Source organism: Nyctereutes procyonoides, unplaced genomic scaffold, assembly GCF_905146905.1.
Source record: "Nyctereutes procyonoides isolate TBG_1078 unplaced genomic scaffold, NYPRO_anot_genome, whole genome shotgun sequence".
In the NCBI taxonomy this organism is placed as follows: domain Eukaryota; kingdom Metazoa; phylum Chordata; class Mammalia; order Carnivora; family Canidae; genus Nyctereutes; species Nyctereutes procyonoides.
In genome coordinates this window covers 66,667,099-66,686,602 of record NW_026575142.1, presented here as the reverse complement: position 1 = coordinate 66,686,602, position 19,504 = coordinate 66,667,099, and the positions used below count along the sequence as shown (strand labels likewise).

General features: G+C 38.9%; 1 protein-coding gene across 11 annotated transcripts in view; it reads left to right on the top strand.

Annotated features, from left to right (window-relative positions):
• TNIK (TRAF2 and NCK interacting kinase) overlaps positions 1-19,504 on the top strand; it is a 375,104-nt gene that overhangs the window by 235,693 nt on the left and 119,907 nt on the right. For all 11 annotated transcript variants that reach the window (XM_055308516.1, XM_055308517.1, XM_055308514.1 and 8 more), the window contains exons 4-5: positions 960-1,085; positions 17,589-17,699. In XM_055308516.1, coding sequence (XP_055164491.1) covers positions 960-1,085; positions 17,589-17,699 — 237 coding nt within the window. The remainder of the gene's footprint in view (positions 1-959; positions 1,086-17,588; positions 17,700-19,504) is intronic.

The following is a 19,504-nucleotide window of genomic DNA, read 5'->3' as shown; positions in this document are numbered from 1 at the left end:
GAGCGGCTCATGGTGTAAGGGGAGAGATAGGGACACAGCATGGGCAGCCTTTTAGGTAAAGATGATGAAACAAACTACGTTATTATTATTATACATCATTGTTACTACTGCTGCATCTAAAACAACACTCCTGGGATGGATTTTTCCCACCAATCTCAGAAGTAAAGTGCTAGTTTACAGTCCAACTAATGTGTACATATTAAAATGAAATTAGGGATAGCACATGCACACTTGCCTGGTAATGTCAGGGCCCCCAAAAGGAGCCCACGTGGAGGGCTCCAAACTGAAATTCAGGATGAATGACACTGGAATATCAGGAAACTTAGTCTGTAGGAGAGTTACTTCTTTTCACATCCATGGCACTACCACATTCCCCCCTTTCTTTTTATGTTTAGTTTCCTGAAGGTGAGAGGAGTACTCCTGTTTTGTGAACTTCCTCAGATCTAGGAAACTACCCTCACTCCCTTTCCCATCTGACTTTCATCATCTTCAGTCAGTTACTTCAATAAAAGTAGGCTTCAAAGAAAATGAACCTAACAAATTTTAAATCTCTGAGTCTGTATTTTTTTTCTTCCCCCAATCTTTCCTATACCAGATATGATCAGTGGTAAGTACTCAGTGGACACAGTTCCCAGAAGCCATGAGTGAATTTTATCTCAAAGTCTATATACCTTGATCTTTTTCCAGGTCAAAGGGTGAGATTTCTTTTCTAGCAGGTTACATGCTATGCCTGTTTGCTGTACAAACAGAAGACCCTCTTGGATTGCCGATTTGTTGTCTTGTAATTTTTTTTCTTTGTGGTCAAGGGAGAAAGTCAAGTTATATAATAATTTTGCTTGTTTATCACCACAGAAGAAAAAACGTAAGAATTTATTACATAGTTGATATCGATGGTGATGAAAAACAGAATCCTACTAGAGACAATGGATTTTCATGACAATATTTTTATTCTAATACAGGATGAAGAGGAAGAGATCAAACAAGAAATTAACATGTTGAAGAAATATTCTCATCACCGAAATATTGCTACATACTATGGTGCTTTTATCAAAAAGAACCCACCAGGCATGGATGACCAACTTTGGGTATGTAGTGCTATCCACATTTGCCTCTTACATGAAGAACAACCAGGGCCAAATCTTTCTCTATCTTCATGTTAGAGTAATGAACTCTTTCTTTGAAACTCTCAGTCCCATGATTTCCATAACGGTGTGTTTTCCGGGTTCTTTCTCATTTCCCTAAACACCTCTCCATCATTTAAGTATCTTTTAAAAAATATATATATATATATATTTTATTTTTTTATTTATCTACCGAGAGAGAGAGAGAGAGAGAGATTCTGCAAGTTAGGGGAGGGGCACTGGGAGAAGGAGAGTGCGGATCTCAGGCAGACTCCTCACTGAGCATGGAGCCTGACACAGGGCTCAGTCTCATGACCCTGAGATCACAACCTGAGCCGAAACCAAGAGACAGACGTCTAACAGACTGAGACACCTAGGTGCACCTCCATCTTTTAAGTATCTTTATCTTCTATCTTCCTTCCCTTCTATCCCTACAGCAAGTTTTAAGTTTTCTGGTTTTTCCACTAGTGACTATGTTTAGTGAATTTTTATGATACTTTAGGCATCATGCTATTTGCTTTCTATGTATTATATCACTTATTCCAGCTCTCTAATGTAGACGTTATCATTTCTTCATTTCTTAGATGACAAAAAACTTAGGCTTACAAAGATGGTAAGTAGACTGCCCTAAGGTCTTTGTAGCTGGAAATGGCAAAGCAACGATCTAACCAAGCTCTTGGAGTCTTTTGCCTTGTCTATCACTAAATGTGTGGATGAACGAAACTTAATTAATTAATTAATTAATTAATTAAAAGATTTTATTTATTTATTCATGAGAGACACAGAGAGAGAGGCAGAGACACAGGCAGAGGGAGAGGCAGGCTCCTCAGCAGGAGCCCAATGCAGGACTCAATCCCGGGACTCCAGGATCACTCCCTGAGCTGAAGGCAGTTGCTCAACTGCTGAGCCACCCAGGTGTCCCAATAACTGAAATTTAAATTCCAATTCCGTGAGTGAAATGCCTAAGACAATCTCTGATACTGTATAAGTACTCAAATAGATTGCTTTCCTTTCCAGTTAGCCATGTGCTCCAGTCCTGTATCTTTGACAATCTGTCCCACTGAAAGTAAGTTCAGTACGCCTGATACTAAAATCACTACTCCTGTCCCTGCTCTGCTCTGATTGCTCCTCTTCTCACCTTCCTGATTTCTCTCCATGGAACTTTTATTTATTCTTCGTCCCTCAGGCTGATGTATAATGCTCTCTTGCTTTAATCTTCATTTGCTAACTTTACACCCACCCCACTAGTGCAGGCCCATTCATTGGAAGCCTAGGTTTTGCAGTAAACTTCTATTTGATCTGTCTCTCTTTCTTGAATCTCTGTTCATCTCATATGTTACTATTGGATTAATTAGTCTAAAAATACTCTTTTAATCACTCACCATCTTATTCATTTTTCTAGAGCTCTTAAAATGTGTCTGACACACAATTTATTTAATTAGAGCTTACTATATGCCAAATTAGATACTAAATTCTGTGGCTCCTATGACTACTGTTTCATGGATCAGAGAATCTCAGTCTACTGTCTTAATGCAAAAGACATCTGTAGTCCAGCTGAGAAGACCCAAAACATCCACAGTGAACAGAGTTGGTGACCACAAGTGAAAAAATAATGCTAGCTCAGAAAAATAGCAAGATTTTCATATCATTTGATAATTGAATGCTATGATCTTTGGAAGTGAAAAGAGCTGCTGGATATTTTTTCCCCTGTAAGTCTCATCTTTAAATAAAAATTTTAAAAAGCACTTTTGTATAAATAAACCCTCTTTGTATGATCACATTGATTTTATATATTTTATGTGATTTTTGACAGTTATAGTGAGATTTTAATCATGGCCTCTTAAATGTATGGTAGATATAAATGTGAAAATTAAAAATGTAAAAGTAGTAGGAGAAAATAGCTGTAACTATATAATGCTAAAGAAAGATATACAAGGGCATATATGCAAGGGCAGATCCACAAAACAGGAGTTTGATGGACTTGCCTATATACATTTTTTAAAGTTTCCCATTACAAAAAAAACCCATAATAACTAAAGTAAAAATGCAAATAACTGATTTAGGAAAAATATCAATCCATACATGATGAGAAACAATTTAGTAGCCTTTAGAGGTAAAGAACTTTTATAAATCAATAATAAAATATGAAATTAAGAGAAATATGGAGTTAAGAACAAGGCAGCAATTAACAAAGTAAGAAATATCAATTACCTGTAAAGATGTTCTTAAAATATAATCATGCCAACATAAATATAAAATATTTATATAAATATAAATATAAAAGAAAACAAGAATTAGATACCATTTCTTAACATGTAGATTAGCAAAGATTTTTTGTTTTTTGATAATATACCCAGAATGGACAGTCAGGCCCCCTGCTTATGGAAGTGGAGGTTGGAGGTTGGTATTCTATCTCAAGGGCGATCGGAATACAGACGGATAAACATGCTCGCTCTCTCCCCACCCCACCCTCCAACACGCAGATATACAGGAATGTATCCTAAATAAATATTTGGGTAACTACATAAAGATGTATGTAGAAGTTAACCAGGAGAGAATTACTTAAGTAAATCCATTAAAGGACACTATGAAAGGACATATCCACCAGTTAAAATGATGTAGATTTATATTTACAATGGATGAACATTATTATAATGGGGTTTTTTAAGCCTTTTAAAAAAAAGCTACAATTAGATAAAATGCATTTTCATTTTTGTCAAAGAAAGGAAGAAAAAGAAAAAATATATGTATCTATCCATCTATATCTATAAATGGTGGAGATGTCTAGAATAATATATACCAATGGTGTTGAAAATCACAAAATTGATGGAAGCCCCTACCTATATGTAGCTTACATTTCCTATCTGGGTAGTAATTTCAGTAATTTAATTTTTGAAATGTTTTTTATGTCTGCTCTTTTTTTATTTCTTCTAAGCTTTCTCTGAAGTTGAACACATCAGAGCCACTAATGTTCCTTCTTTTTTAAATTGCTTCTCATTGGGCTTTGTCTGTTCCTCATAGACCATCAACTGTGTGAGGACAAGGATTGTGTAGTTTGCACCTCAATGTCCTCGGTGCTAGGAGGGTGCTACTAGGAGGGTGCTACGCTTACGATGCTGACAAAATAGTTGGTCTGTAGAGAAGTGATTATCATTCCTATAAACTTGATTGCTAATGTTGGTACGAAGCAGATTGCTGTAGGTACTTTGAGAGCTCATTTTTCCTGTGGCCTCTAGGTTCAGCGGAAATGATGAGATGACACAAGTTGGAATATGTCTGTGTTCCTAAAGCACTTCTGTATTATCAAGAGTCTAGCTTTTTTTTTAAAAAAAAAAGATTTTATTTATTTATTTGACAGAGAGAGAGAGAGACCACAAGCAGGAAGAGTGGCAGGCAGATGGAGAGGGAGAAGCAGGCTCCTCTTGGAGCAGGGAGCCCGATGTGGGACTCAATCCCAGGACCCTGGGATCATGACCTGAGCTGAAGGCAGGTGCTTAACCAACTGACGCCACCCAGACGCCCAAAGAATCTAGCTTTTTAGCAATGACCCCATATTGCCATAAACTTCAACAGATAACAAGTGGAGAATGATAGCTATTTTAGTACTCTCTGGAGAGAGGTGTTTTGTTTGGTCAGGGCCATTGTTCCCAATTAAAAGAAGGCATTACTGTAGCATTGGAACCAGCACCTTCAGGAAACACCTCCATAGTACAAGTTGAGTCACACCCAACTATTAATATCACTTCTTTTGTGAGATGGGCCAGATTGGATTGTCGGTTTTCTTGTGAGAATGAATTGTTAAAATCTGGGTATTAGAAATCACTGGTTGAAGGAAAGAGAGGAAGATTGGTCAAGGGGACTGACTGTTTTTTTACCCTTTTCCTAATGCTGTGATTTTTTTTTTTTTTTAAGTTGGCAAGAAAATTACTTTTCCTTTATTTTGCTGGGTCCCCATGAAGTTAATTGACTTTCCCAGGGCCTCAAAGCTCATTTATGGATGAATGCAGAGCCAGAATGCAGGCATCCTGAAATGTGACAATTTAGCTTGGCCTGAAGTTCTGTAAAAGGCACTGGAAGTCTGTTTGGTTTTTGTTTTTTTTGTTTTTTTTAAATAAGCGAAACCTGCAGCCCATTTTCCAATTGGCACTAGGAGAAAGCAGCATGCCTCTTTGCATCTGCATGGAGTGAATAGAAGGTTTTGTACTCTTGGGAACCAGTTGCTGCCTGCCAGTCCTCACCCTGGCCAGTTGCTCCTCCCATGAAGACAGCTGTGGTTGCTGGGAATCGAGAGTCTGCATGTGTGTATATATCCATTTATTCATTCACCATCCATTCATCCAACAAATACATATCAAGCACTTGCTAGGCACAAGGCAGTCTTTTGAGCACTTAGGATATATCACTGAACAGAATTGATGGCAGCCCCTACCTACATGTAGCTTACATTCCTATTACAGACCACACACAGATAATAAACATAATTAGTAAGAAAACTGTAGAGGATGCTAGAGGCTGACCAGAGCCTAGTAGAGCAGGGGAAGCTTAATGGGGTTGCAGCCAGGGGAAGCCCCATCATAGATAACTCAAGGAAGAATATTCCAAGCCTGGTGTTTTCCAAGAAGAACAATGGGAGCAGTGTGACCAGAAACATGGGAGATGACGTGGGGCCACATCATGTAGGCCCTTACAGACCACTGGAAAGATGTCAGCTTTTACTCTAAGTGAGGTGAGGGTTTTGAAGATGGAGGGATGGAATCTGATCCTCATAATTAAGGGGTTCCCGCTTATTGTTGGGTTGAGATTAGACCAGATGCGGTCCGGAGCAGAAGCAGCGACACCAGTTAGGAGACTGTTTTAGCAAGCTAATCCCTTTCCTAAAGTTAACAAAGGGAGATCTGCAAGTAGTGATCCCTCCCAAACCCAGGCCCCAGGGGAGGACCCAGACCTTCACATTCCTTTTTACCACCTGCAAGTAAGTATTAAAGGCCCCACGTTCTGCTTGGAAGACAGGGCCTGGCACTTACTGGTTGGTGGTCCTGCAGAGAACTCTTCTGACCGTCCCCGCATCCCTAATCATCCATTAGCTTCTGTGTCACTGGGGATGGAAGTACAAAGCCACGAGATGCTTGTGAGGGCAAGGGCAGCTGCTTTTTTCTAACTGTGCTCTCTCTATTTGGCAACAAACTAAGGGGGGACTTGGAAAAGTAAAGGGAGAAGAGAAACATAAAATAGGGAATTAATACCAGATTACAGTATTGGTGGGAACTTGATTATAGAATCTGATAGTGTGTAGCTCTCTGTTCCAAGGCCTCTGATTTGCTAAGTTTGGACCATCCCATGTTAATAATAACAATAGCAGGTAATATTTATTGCTTGCTTATCGCATGCCAAGTTTTGTGGGGTTTTGCATTGTCATGGTATTTCATTAGATCTTTACAACCACCCTACAAATTGGACATTATCATTAGTCCCACTTTACACATAAGGAAATTTGGCTCAGAAAAGTTAAGGAACTTTCCCAGGGTCTCACAGCTGGTGGATGATAAAGCCAGCGCATTAGCCAGCCCCAAGCTGTCTGAAGCTAGAATCAAGCCCCTGAGTTCTACACTCATTTTTTTTTTAAGTTGTAAGAAATAGTTCTGATATCAAAAGTTGGTATTCCAAACAGGATTGAAGCTTTGTGTTTAAATTATTTTGACCTGGAGACACCAGAGTGGCTCAGCGGTTGAGCATCTGCCTTTGGCTCAGGGCGTGATCCTGGAGTCCCAGGATCGAGTCCCACGTCGGGCTCCCTGCATGGAACCTGGGTCTCTGCCTCTCTTTCTGTGTCTCTCATGAATAAATAAATAAAATATTTTTTAAAAAATAAATTATTTCGGCCTCACCTTTAACCTTCGTTCCTCAGTTCCCTAATTCTCAAAGAGGGTATAGCAGGACCAGTTTGTTACTAATAAGGCTGATGTGAAGTCGAAGAAATATGCTTTGAAGAGTACATTAAACCTTTCGGGGATATTTCAGCAAACAATTGCAAAGGTCACAGAGAGTTGACTCTTTGGACTAATGGCATTCTGTTAGGATCACATTTATATAAAAATGTTATTGTGGATTATATAGAGACATAATCCGCAGGCACCCAGAGCAGCCTTGGTCCCGTTCATTCCCAGCATTCAGACGGCCTCGAGTATTCCCCAGCTATTTCTTTTGTTGTGGCTGGAGGTTTTGCGCAGAGCCTGCCAGCCAACACATGTGCTGTTTTAGGTGTCTGATTGAATTATAATCTGGGCAAATTCTATCAGTCTTGTTGTAGAGATAAACTCTTGGTTTAGTACCATCTCTTTGCGGAAATACAACTACTTCTGATAATGGCTAAGTCATTCCACTTTATCAACTGCTCAGGGCCTGCACCGGAAATCAAAAAAGGGAGCTCTTTCAATAAAGATTCTGATCTCTTGGAAACAAGCGAGCTGTGTCACACGCCCCTGCCATCTCATGCCGCCTGGCCTCAGCCAGTGGCGAGAAGCTCTCCATCCTGCTGCGCAGCATTCAGGCGCTGGGAGCGAAGGGCGAGTACACCGTCCATCAGGTGTACCCATTTCTCTGACGTTAGAAGCGAAATCACATATATTCTGCTGTCTCTTCTGATGCCACCACAATCACAGGACTAGAATAGCTTACAAAAACAATACCTTTCTGATTAGTTTCGGAAAATGTGGGGCGGTCAGGTAAGACAGATTGCTGTACTATAAAATCTCTTAATAGGCCATTCATTAAACTGCTACGGCGTAGCATCAGAGAGCTGAGAGTCATCAAATCATGTTGTGTGCATTTTGGGGACAAGCGTGGCAGCTACTGGCTGAAACTGACCTGGAGTCCAGAGACCTGGCTTCTAGTATTGGCAGAGGCAGCATCTCTGACATTGGGTTTCTTCTTATAAAAATGTAACTTAAAAAGAAAAAAAACTGGCAGGGGCACCTCAGTCGCTCAGTTGGTTAAGTGTCTGTCTTGGGCTCAGGTCATGGTCCCAGAGTCCTGGGATAGAGCCCTGTGTTGGGCTCCCATCTCTGCGGGGGCCTGCTTCTCCCTCTGGCTTGGGCTTGCACGCTCTCTCTCTCAAATAAATAAATAAAAATCTTATAAATAGATAGAGATAGATAGATAGATGATAGATAGATAGATAGATAGATAGATAGATAGATAGATAGATAGATAGATAGAGATGTTAGAGTAGGTCTGGGTTTTCAGGCTGGCAGCCTGGAGGCTAAATACTGTCCAGGTGGATGTATTTGAGTTCGATTCACATAAGGTGGTGGTGTTTTATGCCAGCATTGGAAAAAAATCTATTTCACACAAAAGTCTGGATTCCTTGAAAAGTTTTGAAAAATAGGAGGATATGGGAATGTCGGGCCTGAACTCCCCCCGTAGCAGTAGGATGTTATAGCTGTTCGGAGGGCACATACCCCACTCCAGTTTGTACCAGAGGTCCCAGCACTCCCTGTTGTCTTCCACACACACTCGCCTTCATGCACTGACATTATTTGCTCAGCTCCTGTATAACATCATCCAGGAGTGAGATACTGAGATGAACCAATGAGAGGACCTTTCTAGAATCTGCAGGGAGGATGGCCATAGTCCCCAAACCTTAGGTCTAGTATAGTTTAACACTTGCTGTAGCATCTTGTCTGGCAAAGAAACCAGGCCCTCTTGTTCTTGTAGTTGTTTTAAGGTTTAAATAGGAGGTGCCGCAGATAGCGTGATTCAAAATCCAGCCACCTGTAGCTGAGTCTTTTGAACAATTTAAAATGTCTCTTTTTTGAATTCTCTATCAGAAGTGAGGCTTTTTTCTTTTTCCTTTTCTTTTCTTTTCTTTTCTTTTTTCTTTTCTTTTTTCTCTCTTCTCTTCGGATTGTGCTAATCAGTATTTGTCACTTATATAACTGAAGAACTCCCTTATTCACATATGTAGAGCCTAGGTCATTTGTCTGAAGAAGTGATTGAATCTTATTATTTGTGAATAGAAATTTTTGAAAAGTTGACTTTGGTTCTTATAAGTAATTGACTTGGGAGTGCCTAAAATATTAGGAGGAGTGATTGTAAACAGACCCTCGGTCTCGGAGCTGCCCTATTTTATGACCTTTAGCAAGAGGATATGCTACTTAGGTACAAACAGAGTGAAAGCCAGTCCTAATTTAATACGTTGCAACAGGGCTTTAGTTCAGCTTTAAAAGAGCTATTTTTATGAATTGATGGGTGATGCTGTGACCAGAATGTACAAAGGACTTCTTCTTTTATCCCAATGAATTTCATTTGAATTGTGCTTAAATTGCTTTTCACCTTAGCAGAAGGAAGACTTCTGTGTGCCCGACGTTACTCTGCTATTGGGCTATACAAACCTCCGGTTCCTTTTCCAGATGAATTCTGAGCCAAAGTCTGTGTTCCATTTAAGTTGTGCTTTCAAAATTCTCAACTATCAAGTTGGGTTGTTTGGTTTGTTTGTTTGGTTGGTTTTTTGTTTTGTTTTGTTTTTGTTCTTTTTACATTTTTAAAATTTTAATTCAATTTGCCAACATAAGTATAACACCCACTGCCCATCCGATCAAGTGCCCTCCTCAGTGCCCATCACCCAGTTACTTCGTCCCCTATCTACCTCTCCTTCCTCAACCCTTTGTGTGTTTCCCAGAGTTAGGGGTCTCTCATGGTTTGTCTCCCTCTCTAATTTTTCCCATCCAGTCCCCCTCCTTTCCCTTATAATCCCTTTCACTATCTCAACTATCAAGCTATTTAATCATAAATCCTCCGAGGCTAGTATTTTCTTTTATTTTTGTATTTTTACTTGACTGAAAGCTTGCTTTCCCATCCTCTCCCCAAATTCTTCTATTTGGGCATAACATTTCTTTACATCCCCAAGACGGTTAGTCTCCGGGAGTGAGTCCCTGGCCAGAATGGGCACGGAATGATTGACTCGTAACAGGAAAAATTCTCCAGCAGACTTTGCATACATACTGAGAAATCTGAGCGCCAGAAACCAAATACAAGATGTAACTAACTTCTCTCATTCGTTGAATGCTGCCATACTGACTCGGCGACACTCTCCTTGGACAATTGACCATTGACCCTTTCAAGTGGCTTTTTGGGGCTAAAAATACCAGTTGGTTCTATATATTCAAACCAACATTGTCGTTCTCAAGATACAAAGTTGTTCATTACCCAGAAGCCGTATTGACAAAGTTTGGAACACTTCACGTCTTTGGGCCTCAATTTTTTACCTTTGGAAAACTTAGAATTTGTAGTTCAAGCACTTTTTCTCTAGTCTAAAAATATAGTTTAGAAGCCAAAGGATTTTTTTTTGTACAAATACATGCTAATTTAAAAATGATTGCAAAGGGTTGTTTAGGTTGCCTTCTCAAATTTAAAATTCTCAACAGTTTTACCTTACCTTTATATAAGTTGATTTAAATGATAAATGTGTCCATATGTATACCTGCCAATTTGTGTACTTCTATACACACGTATTTTATGTTAAGGGACTTTAAACCATGTCTGGCAAGTGTGATAGCATTCTATAACAAAGCACTGGTTTTGTTTACACCTTCATAAATCATGCAGATGAGATCTGTGGCTATTCCCAGCCACACATGATATAAATATCCTGTGCCTTGCTGATGTTTCTGGACCTTCAAGGTCAATAGGCTGGTCCTTTGCAGAGCTGTGAATTCTTGGGTGTTTATCTTTCCTACCCTTTTGTTAGAGTGCCCCTTGACTTGCTGGGCTCGAACTTCTCTTATTTTATTTTATTTTATATTTTATTTTATTTTATTTTATTTATTTTATTTTATTTAGGTTTTGTTTATTTATCCATGAAAGACATGGAGAGAGAGGCAGAGACATAGGCAGAGGGAGAAGCAGGCTCCCTGCAGGAAGCCTGATGTGGGACTCGATCCCAGGACCCCAGGATCCTGCCCTGGGCCAAAGGCAGATGCTCAACCACCGAGCTGCCCAGGAGTCCCAAACTTCTCTCATTATAGATAGACCTTCCACATCCTGCTCCCTCTTCTTCCTCTCCCCGTCTCTTGCCCCTTGTTTTACTATAAAAGCGATCTGTTAGATTCAATTATTCTTCTGGGTGACTGACCGACCAGTGACATTTGGGGGGGGAGGGAACGAATGAAGGTATTTTTGGCTACTGCCTGCAGTTTCAAAATATCATAACGTGTTGTTTCTTGTTATAGGAACTTAAAACCAGTTAACTAGCAGATGAGTGTCTATTGTACAGAACCTAGAAATCGTCCTAAACTTAAGCTGATTTTAAAGATAAACCTTTGAAAATTCCTTCAGAGGTGATGGGCTTGGAAAGCACAGGTTAAAAGTGATGACAACAGGTGACTCCATGCAAAAGGCCCCTCCCGATGAGGAGGTGAACTCAGGGCTGGCTCAGACAGTGCTTCTGAAATTCCCTCTGGGCTTAGCTGAGATCAAAGATCTTTTGCTTAAATATTGTCCCCTCTCTTGGGCACTTGAGTGGCTCAGTGGTTGAGCGTCTGCCTTTGGTCATGATCCTGGGGTCCTAGGATCGAGTCCCACATCAGGCTCCCTGCAAGGACCCTGCTTCTCTCTCTGCCTATGTCTTTGCCTCTCTCTGTGTGTCTCTCATGAATAAATAAATAAAATCTTAAAAATATATATATATATTGTCCCCTCTCCCCACAACTTCGAAGAAAAAACATCGTGCTGATTAGAAATAAAAGACAATTGACAAAAATAAATGATGAGCAACCACACAAGTTGTGACATACATTAGAACTCTTTGTAAAAGTTAACCTTTTTAACTTAGATAGAAATAACTACCATGCCCAGATCATCCAAGCAACCCTTTCTCTCTTAATTGGGTTGCGCTACACTGTTTCCTAAACATCTTGTGGTTCCAGTTCTAGGTCCAGGGCCAATCCCTGTCCCGCATGAGCTTGGTTCTGTCTTCACCTTCAACCTAGCCATCCTTCTCTCTTGCCAAGTGACATGTAGGTGGAGTTGAATGAGCATTTCAAATGTACCATTCCTTCTCAACCTCTCCCTCCACCTCTTCAATTTTCAAAAAAAAAGATGGAACATCCACCACTTCTTCTTGCCATGAGATACAAGCTTGAAAAAAGGATATGTGTCTTTTGTGCTCTTTTCTTAATAGGGTTTTTTGTTTTTGTTTTCAAGATTTTAAAAAAGATTTTATTTATTTATTCACAAGGAAGACAGAAGCAGAGATACAGGCAGATGGAGAAACAGGCTCCCTGACGGGGAGCCTGATGCAGGACTCCATCCCAGGACCCCGGGATCATGACCTGAGCTGAAGGCAGATGCTCAACCACGGAGCCACCCAGGTGCCCCCTTAAAAGGGGTTTTAAAAACACTTGTGCCCAATGCCCTTTATAAGCACCTGTCAGCCATTTATTTACCATCCAAGAGAAGTGGATCTTGGGAAGCTATTGATACCATCTTCCAAGTTGGAAACTCTTCCTTTTTTAAAGTGCAAACAGACCAATGATAAAAAGTAATAAGAGTAGCTTAAGATTTGGGGCTACTAGGAGTTTTACACTCATAGACACTTAATGTTCACATCAAACATTTTATTTTATTTTTCATTTTATAGTGATGATGGTGGGATGCCAAGCCCAGGGTGGTTAGAGGACATGCATGTCCGAGGTCACATAGGGAGTACTTCAGTGAGCACCATGCTCTCAACCCCGCTCTACTTACTTAATGAGTATATTTACTCTGGATAAGGCTGCGGACCACAGCTAAGCTTCATTTCCAAGTAAATAAGGAAAAGGGAATTGAGGGAAGGGAGAATTAATGAAATAGTAGTTGCAAATCACTGAGCCCAGCGCCTGGCACATGGCAAATTCTCAGTAAATGTTAGCAAGTATTGTTGCTCCAGTGTCACCTCTTTGAGAACTTTCTTTTGGAGAGAATATTAATGATCCATTATTTCTTGCCTGTGAGATGTGAAGTTATTGACTTATCACTGCTGGGCTTGGCATGTTGAGCCCTGTTTCTGTTTATTAATGTGATGAGGTTACTTGTGGTGAGGGAGGGTCCCTGCTGCGTGGTGGCAGTAATTATCAGTGCTGTTGTGCGGTTGCAGGAACCAGTTGCTAGCGAATGCTGGTTTCTTCTTTTCTTTCTTTCTTTTTTATTTTTTTTTAAATCCCATTACATAATTTAACAATCATTTCGTTCCGTAGTGAGATGAAAAGAATTTAGCAGCCTTCAGCTGGAGCTGAATAGAGAAGCAAATTATAGAAATCACTGACATTAGTGCCTGGCTAGAGCAGGATTGTTTCCTACTGAATATTTGAAAGTATTTTGTCCAATCTAATTTTAAAAGACTGGAGCCACTGGGCTTCCACTGCTTTCCCTGGGAACTATAATTACATGGCCTAATAGAGCCCAGTGGTGGGACATTTTCTCCAGCTGATATAGGAGCAATGGAGGCATTCATAGGAGGTCTGGTCACTGTGTTCTTCAAAATGGGGTTTGAGAAGGGACACAGCATATTTTGCTCACCTGAGAAAATATTTTCTTTCTACCCAAGGATGTTTCTTTGGTCTCTCCCGCTGCATTGAACCATGGTTTGCTACATAATGGGATTTTCTTTAACTCTGTTTTATAGAGAATCCCCCAAATACACAATAGTAAAGAGAACACTATCATGGACACGCATGTGCCCAAAACTAGCCCCAGCAACCAACAATCATTGACCAATCCTGCCCCAAACACATGCTCACCCACTTCTTCCCTTCTACTATTATTCTGAAACCTCATCATACTGCTTTTTCTAAATTCTGGCAAAATATATATAACATAAAATTTAGCATTTTAACCATTTTAAAATACATAATTCAGTGGCATTAAGTACATAATATTGTGCAGCTGTTACCACCATTTAGTTCTGGAACTTTCATCACCCCAGAAGGAAACCCTGCACCCATTCAACACCATTCCTCCCTCCCCCTAGAGCCTGGTAACCACTAATCTACTCTCTGGATTGGATTCACCTATTCTGGATGTTCTATATAAATGGATTTGTACAATATATAACCTTTTTGGTCCTTCTTTCAATGAGTATGTCTTCAAGATTCAATCAAGTTGCATCAGGCTTCATTTCTTTCCATAGCAGAGTAGTACTCTATTGTATGGAGATACCACATTTAGTTCATTCATCTGATAGGATATTTTGGTTACTTCCACTCTTTGTCCATTGTGAATAGTGGTGCTTTGAACATTCAGATGCAAGTTTTTATTGTAATACTTGTTTTCAATTCTTTTGAGTGTATGCCCAGAAGTGAAATCGCTAGGTCATATGGCAAGTCTGTGTTACCTTACTGTGGAACCATCGAGCTGTTTATAACTGCAGCAGTCTACATTCCCTTCAGCAACATACAAGGGTTCCAATTTCTCCACATTCTTGCTAACATGTGTTGGCAATAACATGTGTTATTTTCTGCCTTTAAAAAAAAAAAAAACCATCCAAGTGGGTATAAAGTGGCATATTATTGTGATTTTGATGTGCACTTTCCTAATGACTATTGATGTTATTAAGCATCGTTTCATATGATTGTTGGTTATTTGTGGATCCTCTTTGGAGAAATGTCTATTCAAGTCCTTTGCCCATCTTTGAATTATTTATTTATGCATTTTTTTTGTTGATCTGTAAGTGTCCTTTATATATTCTGGATACTAGACTCTTATTGGATATTTGATTTACAAATATCTTTCCCATTCAGTGGCTTTTTCTTTTCACTCTCTCAATTGTATCCTTTGATGCGCAGTTTTTAATTTTAATGTAATCCTCATCTGTTTTTTTTTGTTGTTGTTGTTGTTGCCTCTGCTTTTATTGTCATAGTGAAATAACCATTGCCAAGTCCAAGATCATGGAGATTTACCCCTATGTTCTTTCCTCAGAGTTTTATCATTTTAACTCTTATATTTGGGTCTTTGATCCATTTTGAGATAATTTCTTGTACGGTGTGAGGTTGGAGTTCTTTTACATATGGATATCCAGTTGTCCCAGCACCATTTATGGAGAAGACCATCATCATTTTATCCATAGTAATTCAGTATGTTTCACTAAAAGATAAGAACTTTTTTATTTTACATAACCACAGTACCATTATCACACTTAGAAAACCTTCATGTTTCCGTAGAATCATCAAATTTCTAATCTGTATTCAAAGCTTTAATTGCCTCAAAAATTTTAAGAACTTTTTTTAAAAACAAAACTCATATCCTGATAAGGTACATCCCTTGCAAATTGTTGGTATATCTTTTTTGATGCTTTTAAGACTTTAGATATTCCCTCCATCTCCTTTTTTCCTTCTTGCAATTTATTTGTTGAAGCAAATAAATTGGGTCATTTGCCCCATGGAGTTTCCTGTTCTAGGTTTTCTCAATTGTATTCCCATGAGGTGACATGTTGCTGAGTCCTCTGAATTTTCTGTAATTCGGTAATTGTAACTAGATGCTTGATCAGATTCTGGGGTTCTTGTGGTTTGTTTTCTGTTGTTTGTTTGTTCTTCACAAGGCTACTTCTTAGGTAATGTTATTCTAATCGAAAGGCAAATACACTCTGGTTACTTCTTAATTTTTTTTATGTTGGCAGCCATTGATAATCAGTGCTTAAACACATTAGTTTGTTAGGGGCTATGAAATAATGATATTTTAATTCTATTGTATCCTTTTCATTTATTATATGGAATGCCTGCATTTTATAAAGACAAGATTTGCCCCTTTTAATTACTTAATTATCCAATGCTAAAGCTTGTCTAAGAAAGGCAGTGGCAGGGCACCTGGGTGGCTCAGTGGTTGAGCATCTGCCTTTGGCTCAGGTCGTGATCCCAGGGTCCTGGGATCGAGTCCTGCATCGGGCTCCCCACAGGGAGCCTGCTTCTTCCTCTGCCTGTGTGTGTCTCTGCCTCTCTCTCTGTGTCTCTCATGAATAAATAAATAAAATCTCTAAAAAAAGAAAAGAAAGAAAGGCAGTGTCGATTCTTGATTCTTTCCCTCTATTTACCAGTAGCAAAATAAGCCAGGGCCAGTTCTATTCTTTTTTTGAGTGCTGTTTGTTAATGCATTTAGTTAAGACTATTTAATGTGTTTCAAGCCATTGCAGTTGTTATTCTTATGGATGCTCAAATCATCTCATCTTTGGTTAGTGAGAACCAGTTCAGGTTGGCTCTTGAGTTCTTTGTAACAGGAGTTTATGGCCTTTGATAGCTTGCTGACTATCCTATGTGATAATTTTACAGCTCTTATTGGGCTGCAATGTGGTCTATTTTGGCACTTCTCAGATTTCCTTACAAAAACTCCTAAAAGGTCTCTTCACTTCCTCTGGTACTCTGGAAAAGATGATAGGGCTTCACTACCATTTGTGGAATCATAAGACAGGTCAGAAGAGGCATTGAAAACTCATTTCATGAGTTCTTTTGAGTTTCTACTAGGTATAAATGGTATTGTTAAGAATGTACATTTGGACAAAGCCCAAACCGTCAGTGTGATTTCATTATGGCTCCATTTTAGTTCTGTTTCTAGTCAGAAACAGAGATCGATTAGTTTAGTCAGAGATCGATTGCTAGTTATTCTGAATCCTTTTCATATAATTATGAAAAAATATAAGTACCTTAATAAATGCCATTCGCTGAAGACCTTTCTTTTTCTTTCTTTTCTTTTAAGCAAGGGGAGAAAGTAAGGAGATGGATGTGTTTCCCAAACCTAGAAAATGGATATAAAATCAGATGGATTGCTTTTCTTCTAGTCTCCATTTCTCCATTAAATAAAGGAGATGGTTATTTTCCGCCTATTTGATAAAGTTGCTGAGTGCTATAATGAGTTTATATTTATAGAGAACTTGAAGCTTTTTGGATGATAGGTGCTAAATTAAGGCTTATTGTTTATTGAATTTATTTGATGTGTCTAACCTCCTGGGAACATTTGCTGAAGTTAATTAAAAACAGATAGTCCCCATTCTGACAGCTTACAGTGCCACTTACAAGCCAATAGCATAAACAGTGTACACTTTATTGTCCTAATGTTGGACTGCCTAGAAAACCATAGCTCTTTCAGACAGGGGAATGATCCATTTTTGTAGGAAAGATGGGATCAATTGCTGGATAAAAACATGAAGATATTCTCAACCATATCTGAACCACCTAGCTGTCCTCCTTTTTAAAAATACTTAGAATATGGAGATTTTCCTCAATTTCCAATTATAATTTTCAGATTGGAAAATTAAAAATAATCTTTCCCTTCCATCATTTTGGAAAGAAATTAAGATATGAGTTTATATCTTATATATTGTCTTATGATCACTTATTCTTTACGGGAATGGCATTCTAAAGCAGCCAACTAGAATGACTTATGCTTTAACCGAGTGAAAGTTGTGAAGTATAATTATAGTAATGGCGTGTTTGCTTCCTTTGCCAGTTGGTGATGGAGTTTTGTGGCGCTGGCTCTGTCACTGACCTGATCAAGAACACAAAAGGTAACACGTTGAAGGAGGAGTGGATTGCATACATCTGCAGGGAGATCTTACGAGTAAGTGACAACACGGAATATCTGGGATGGTGTTGAACTTTGTATTAACCTTCCACTGACATTCACAAAAATATTGCATACTTTTTTAAAGCTTCATTCTAACAGTGATGGCGGTAGTGGTAGTTTTGTGGTCCTGTTCCAGTGGAGGTGAGAGCCATTCTGAACAGGCCATGTGCACTCTCATTTGGAGGGTTAACTTTGGGTGACTTCCCTTAACAAGGATTCATTTCCAATGATATTTCCAATTAGAAATCTGATTTTAGAACATAGAGATAAGGTTTTACTTAGGAAATCAATTTTTTAGAGGTATTTTGATTACTCATTTGAATTTTCCATTTCTGAAAGTTTATAACTAGTGTAAGGATTGCATGACATTTACCATTTTAGCATATAGAACTTATAAAACTTTTAACTGATTTTATTTTATTTTTTAAATTTTTTTTTAAATTTTTATTTATGATAGTCACACAGAGAGAGAGAGAGAGAGAGAGAGGCAGAGACATAGGCAGAGGAAGAAGCAGGCTCCATGCACCGGGAGCCTGACGTGGGATTCAATCCTGGGTCTCCAGGATCCCGCCCTGGGCCAAAGGCAGGCGCTAAACGGCTGCGCCACCCAGGGATCCCTTAACTGATTTTAAATTAAAAAAAAAAAAAAAACCTTCAAGACTTTGTCACTTAAAATGATCAAAATAGCTGGACAAGACTGTATCTGTCTGTTTGACCAGTTTTGCCCACAAATCTCAGTCAGGCTATCTGGATAGTAGCTTCAATTTACTGAGCTCAATTCAGGGAAAAGAAGGTCATATTTTAGTTCAGTCAGGCTAGTTTAATTGTCTCTTGCTTCTGATATGGAGGCTATTGTGTGTTCACTGAGCATTCTTACTAGATGTGCTTGACAATCATAATTTATTTATAAGTTCTGCCTATTTAATCTAAGGAAATAAAATTTAAAAGTATTTTCATGATATGTCCAAGATACACTTTTGAGAGGCAAATTATGTGCTATGGATGGATGGATGGATGGATGGGTGGGTGGGTGGATGGCTGGATGGCTGGAAGACGTTAAAAATATTCAAACCACATTAGGCAAAAACCCAAAAACAAATAGAAAGTGAACTTTAAAAATAACATTGATAATAGCATAAACATCAAAAACGTAGAAATAAATTTGCAGAAAGATGTGAATGACTTCTACACTGAAAACCACAAAACATTACTGGGAGAGATTAAAGTAGATCTTAATAAATGGAGGTGTGTATACCATTTCACAGATAAGAATACTTAATATTGTGAAGATGTTATTTCTCCCTGGTTTGATCCATGGTTTCACTGAACTCCCCATCAAAATCCCTCTAGGTATATCTGTAGATATTGACAAGCTGTTTTTTAAGACATTATATGGAAGTACAAAGGGGCTGAGAATAGCCAAGGCAATCTTGAAGAAGAATAGAGCTGGAGGATTTATGCTGCCAGTTATTGAGACTTCTTCTAAAGCTACTAAGTAAATAAGGCAGAGTAGTATTGTCACAAGAATAGACAAATGGCCAAAGGAACAGAATCAAGAGTCCAGGAACAGACCTACTTCATATGGACACGTGATTTATGGCAAAAGAAGCGCTGCGACGCATGGGGAAAGGGTGCTCTTATCAGTAAATAGTGCTTGGTCCATTGACTAGTCATGTGAAAACATGATACCTGCTTCCTAACCTATTCAAAAATTAATTCCAGCTGGATTAAAGATATTTTAAATGGGAAAGATACAAAAAATAAAGCTGTTAAGAGCAAGCATGAGATAAACCCTCTCT